At 39.5% G+C, this 5,954-nt stretch overlaps 1 protein-coding gene across 1 annotated transcript; it reads right to left on the bottom strand.

Moving 5' to 3' along the window:
- Window positions 1-2,136: 2,136 nt before the first annotated feature.
- On the bottom strand, window positions 2,137-3,398 carry LOC141673158 (uncharacterized). The gene is made up of 2 exons (XM_074479889.1): window positions 3,345-3,398; window positions 2,137-2,967 (listed from the first exon to the last, which is right to left on the bottom strand). The coding sequence occupies exons 1-2, from the start codon at window positions 3,396-3,398 to the stop codon at window positions 2,137-2,139; spliced, it is 885 nt and encodes a 294-aa protein (XP_074335990.1).
- Window positions 3,399-5,954: the final 2,556 nt, after the last annotated feature.

The following is a 5,954-nucleotide window of genomic DNA, read 5'->3' as shown; positions in this document are numbered from 1 at the left end:
GAAAGGTCCCAAGATGTCTATTCCCCACGTATCAAATGGAATGGGTGACAAGATTGCTGTAAGGAAGACCGAAGGCAGCTTGGGAACCGAAGCATGGAACTAGCACTTGACACAAGTCTTGACATAACTTAAGCAATCCTTCTTCAAAGTGGGCCAATAATATCCCTGCCTAATGATTTTGTGGGCCAGAGCTTCCCCCGAGGAGTGACTTCCACATATGCCTTCGTGGAATTCCAACATGCAATAATTTGCCTCTGCACAATCAATGCATTTGAGGAGAGGTGCCAAGAAAGACCTTCTATATAAGGTATCATCCATAATAGTGTAATGAGCTGCTTTGGAGCGCAATAACTGGGCAGCTTTCCTGTCTTGAGGAGTAGTCCCCTCTTATAGATAGAGGTGAATTTGAGTCATCCAATTAGGGTCTTAAGAGAGTGTTAACACCTCTGGGGTGGTTTCATCTAGAGGAGCCATCGAAGGGGATGGTAACAGGACTTTGTAACGACCAATCGAAGGGGATAGATCTTCATCTGTAGATAACTTGCCAGAATATCAGCTCTTTGGTTTTCTCCTCTTAAAATTCCTTCAAGAGCGGTGATTTCAAATTCTAAAAGCCGAGACCGGGTTTCTTCGAGATATTTTATCATCAGAGGAGACTTAGCTGTGAAAGCACCGAGTACTTGATTCACAATAAGTTGGGAATCGCTATGGACCTTCAGATGTTGCAATTGGAGGGATTTAGCCAACCACAAGCCGGGGAGAAGTGCTTCATACTCTGAGCAATTATTCGTTGCAGGGAAATTAAACCTTATTGACTGTTGGATTTAAACCCTCCGAGACTCACCGGCAAGACACCTGCTCCACTACTATCATAAATGGAGGATCCATCAAAAAATAGTAGCCAAGGAAGAGGTAGTTGAGCTAGCTTCGGGCAATCTTCTGGAGGGGTTTCAGATTCCGAAGGTGCAGAGCATTCAGTCAAGAAATCTGCTAAAGCTTGACCCCTGATGGACTGGCGTGGCAAATAAGTAATATTAAACTGATTGAATTCTACATCCTAGTTTACTAACCTTCCAGAGAGATCAGGTTTATGGAGAATCTTCCGTAGAGGCTGGTTGGTGTATACCCTGATGTCGTGCCCCTGAAAGTAAGGACGAAGCTTTCGGCTGGCAAGTAGAAGAGAATACACCATCTTTTCAATAGTAGGATATCTAGTCTCTGCATCCCGTAAAACGTGACCAACATAGTAAATGGGAAATTACTTATTCCCTTCGTCTCAGATTAGGCAGGAGCTTACCGCTCCTGGGGCTACGGCTAAATACTAATAGAGAGGCTCTCCGAAGAGAGGCTGGGAGAGGATGGGAGGAGAGTTTAGATAAATTTTGAGAGAATCAAAAGCTTCTTGGCAAGAGGGATTCCATTGAACTTCTTTGGATTTGTTTACCCCTTTCAGTACATCAAAAAAAGGAATGCTTCTTTCAGCTAGCTTAGAGATGAATCTCCGTAAGGACGTAAGACATCCATTCAGTGATTGAATTTCTTTAGGAGTCGTGGGAGGAGACATTTCTAGTATGGCCCTGATTTTTTCCGGATTTACCTCGATGCCCTGCCCACTAATCATATGACCCATGAATTTTCCGCTGGATACCCCGAATGTACATTTGGACAAATTGAGCCAAAGCCCATGACTTCGGATAGTCAAAAACGTCACCCTCAAGTCTAGAATATGGTCTTCTTCTATTTTGGACTTTACAATCATGTCGTCCACATAAACCTCCAAGTTTCTTCCAATTTGGTTAGAAAATATCTTGTTCATAGTCTGTTGGTATGTGGCTCCAGCATTCATCAGACCCATAGGTAGAATTTTATAGATGTATACCGCTCTATGAGTAATGAAGGAAGTCTTGGCTTGGTCCTCCAAAGCTAAATTGATCTGGTTGTATCCTGAGAAGACATCCAGGAAATTGAAAAGAACATTTCCCACGGTGGCATCTACAAGTTGGTCAATAGTCGGAAGGGGATAGTAATCTTTGGAGGTGGATTTGTTGAGGTCTGTATAGTCAATACATACTCTCCATTTGCTATTAGCTTTTTTTACTAACACCATATTGGATATCCATTCAGGAAACTGAATTTCTAAATGAAATTAGCTTTCAAAAGTTTGCTAATTTCCTCATCGATAGCTTGTTGTCTTTCTGGTGCGAAATTTCTTCTTTTCTGTTTAACTGCTGCTTTGTTGGGGTCGATGTGAAGCCTGTGAATAACGATAGATTCATCAATGTCCGGCATGTCTTCCGGCTTCCATGCAAAAATATCGTGAAATTCCCGAAGTAGCAAAATGAGTTTTTGCTTCAAAGAATCTGGGAGACGTGAGCTGATAAAGATACAGCGAGAGGGGTCTCCTTCTGTTAATTCAATATTTTCCACAGGCTCTCCGGGTTCGGGTTTGGGGGTATGGTGCAATTCAGCCTTGGATAGGGAAGTCTCAGTATACGAAAAGGAACTTTCAATCAATAGAACTTGAGAAGTTTCGGCTTTCGGAATTTTAGGTGCTCTGGAGGAGACTCCTCCCTTTGGTTCTCCGTAGGGCGTGGGGAATTTCACTTTCATGTGAGAGGAGGATATAATGGCTCCCAGGAAAAATAGGGTAGGTTGGCCGATGATGGCATTGTAAGGGGATGCCATGTCGATAATATAATATTTAACCAGAGCGGTTACCTCCTGCGGGGACATTCCAAAAGTAGTAGGAATATCGATAACACCTAGGACTGGAACATCATGGCTCCCGAATCCATAAACAGGCCCTTGCACATCCTCGTACTTCATCTCTTCAAAAGGGGTATTTAATATCATTCTCTTTAGGGCGTGTTTGAAGATGATATCCACAGAAGACTCATTGTCTATGAACACTTTTTTAACATCTTGACCGGCCAGTTGTCCACCGCTATCGTGGGGCTTAGTAAAAAACTGAATTAAAATTGAAATTAAATCAAAATCGGAAAAAATTAATAAAAATTGAATCGAGTAAAATTGATGTGAAACCAAAAATGAAAAATACCTGAACCGATCGGTTCGATTTTGATTTTACGTTTCAACTGAACCTTGAATTAGTTATTCACTGAACCGACAATTACGTTTACAATTACAATTTTCAATATTAAAATTCAAAAAACGAAAGTACGTGATTCTGATTTTCGTTTTATCTAAAAATTAAGTCGAACCCGCCCACGCTCTCTATTAATGCCTCTGTTTTTCTTGTCCCCGGCAGGGATGGGATCCCATTAATTATTTCTTTTTCCTATACTACCAATTATGCCCTCGGTTTTTTCACAAAAAATATTTACGGTTAATTCACTTGTACTATACCTATCTACTTCAAAAACATCAATCATTGACATATTTTACTTATAATTCGCTTTCATTTGATTAACAAACATTATGTTCGAGTTTGTTTGAAAAATAATACACGTACCCAAAAAGTATCCAAAAATGGCTGTTTTTTATTTTTGAAATTAATGTTGACGCATGACAGGTTTATTTATTTATGAAAGAAATGACAATTCCTAGTTGAGAGCTTTAACATATTTTCTATTAGAGTTTTCACCTTGCTTCTAAAAATAATTACTTTGACGAGTCGCACCTAAAAATAATATTTAATTATCTATGATGATATTGTTTATTGATATTTTGCTTTTGTTTGGTCCCGTTCAGATACTTAATCACACTATACGTTTAGTTGAGCTTAAACCATTTGTTTGGTCCCGTTCAGATACGTAATCACACTATACCTTTAGTTGAGTTTAAACCAAGTATGCAGGGCTGATAAGTGGCATTTTATACCACTTAGAACGTCTTAAAATGGCTTAAATTGGTGTCTTGAAATCAAGTATTTTGTGTATTTGATGCGTTTTTCTAGTGTTTATGCATTTCAGGGTATTAGTTGCATTTCGGAGGAGGAATCATCAAGAATAAGCCTTGGCATGTGTTCACCATTGCGAGAGGAAAAGAACGGACAGATTACGGCGAAGAAACGGAGGAAACCTGGATTTTTTCCAGTAGATGCCTGCGCGCCCGCGCAGCAATGCTGAGCGGCCGCGCAGCAGCCTTGCGCGCCCGCGCAGAAATGCTGAGCGGCCGCGCAGGGTCGGGGAAAAAAAAGATATATTATTTTAGACTTCTACTTCTGTTTGGCTTCCACTTCTATGTAATCTGAGTTTTATGGGACTATTATATAGGTAGATTTGAGACGTTTTCACAAAGAAAAAAAAGAGGAGATTATGTTTTAGATTGTGTTTGGCGCAAAAAGCGAAGGAGATAAGGAAGAAGACCGATTTAGCACACAGCAACGAAGAGGAAGCATATACTCTTGTGATTCTTGTTTCGTTGTAACGTTGGATGCTAGTTTTCTTGCTTTGACTTATTTACTCTTGTGACGTACTCTGTTTTAATATAATCAGTTTAGTTATTATTTTCTTGTGTTTGTTTATCATGATTTCATATGAACCCATGATGGCGATAAGTTCTATTATGGGCTAATCGTGATCATGGGGTTGCAACGGATTTATTATGGAATTCTTTAGTTAATTGTTTAATACTTTAGTATGTGATGATTGCATGATATCTAGTATTGGTTGTGCGTATTCGTCTTATGTGCGTCGCGAACATATAAGATAGGGTGTTAATCTCTTGAGAAGCTACAGTGGATCTCGAGATTTAGAACCTGCCATGCTAGCATAGGTTCATGTACGTTGTGCATGATTAGTGGGTAACTCTAACAGTTTTATTTGCCCTATGTAATCAAAAAGGGATAACTTGTGCTTAAATCGTTGTGTTGTCAATTTCTGTAGACATATAGGAACTCAACATAATTGATGACTATTCAACTTCTATCTTAATTGTGGATGTTGGTAGAATGGTATTAGTACAATGAAAGTTGGCTTTTATCAGTTTCGTGTTATTCGATTAATATCATCACTGTCACATGCTAAAGGTAATAACAATGGCTATAGAAGGAAGTAATAATGTAGTTATGATCTCATGAGTGTTTTATATTTGATAATTTGAAGTGTTAGTTAAGTGGTTAATTAAGTAGTTAATTATAGTTAATATTTAATCAATAATTTTAAGTGTTATTATCTTAATATTGAGAAGTAGTCATACATTGGTGAGTGAGTTAAATTAGACAATAAATTAGTCTGAGTCTCTGAGGGAACGAACTAGAAAGTATTCTATATTACTTGCGAACGCGTATACTTGCGTGAATATTAGTGCGTGATTTCGCCCTAACAAGTTTTTGGCGCCGCTGCCGGGGACTCGGCGTATTTGTTTAGTTTATGTACTTACCATCATTGGTCATTAGGACTCAGTGATTAGGACGTAGTAGTTAATTACTCTTATCGGTTGTGTTTCAGGTACTTTAGCAAGCGTTTATACAAACTCGTTCTCGTGCTCGCAAGAGGACCTTAGATACAGCTGAGGAGAAAGATGAAGTTCTTGATACACCGGAGAAGTTAGATTTTGAGGATTCGGATTAAGGAACTGAGCAGAAAGAACCAGTAAACATGGGAGATCGTATTGTTTAAGCTGATCCAGCTCTTATGGATTTTTCTCGGCCTAAAATTGATGACATTCAGTCAAGCATCCTTCATCCGGCTATTCAAGCTAACACCTTTGAAATCAAGCCGGGCACTATTCAGATGGTGCAGAATTCTGTTTCTTTTGGAGGAGCGGCAACTGAAGACCCCAACATGCACATAAGGAATTTTGTCGAGATCTGCAGCACTTTTAAGTATAATGGCGTGACTGATGAGGCTATCAAGTTGAGGCTTTTCCCATTCTCACTGAGGGATAAGGCTAAAGACTGGTTACATTCGGAACCAGCTGGGTCCATCACTACGTGGCAAGATCTTGCGCAAAAGTTTCTGGTGAAGTTTTATCCAATGGCAAAGACTGCT

Source organism: Apium graveolens, chromosome 7 (genome assembly GCF_009905375.1).
Source record: "Apium graveolens cultivar Ventura chromosome 7, ASM990537v1, whole genome shotgun sequence".
NCBI classification, from domain to species: domain Eukaryota; kingdom Viridiplantae; phylum Streptophyta; class Magnoliopsida; order Apiales; family Apiaceae; genus Apium; species Apium graveolens.
This window is presented reverse-complemented; position numbering and strand designations above follow the sequence as displayed.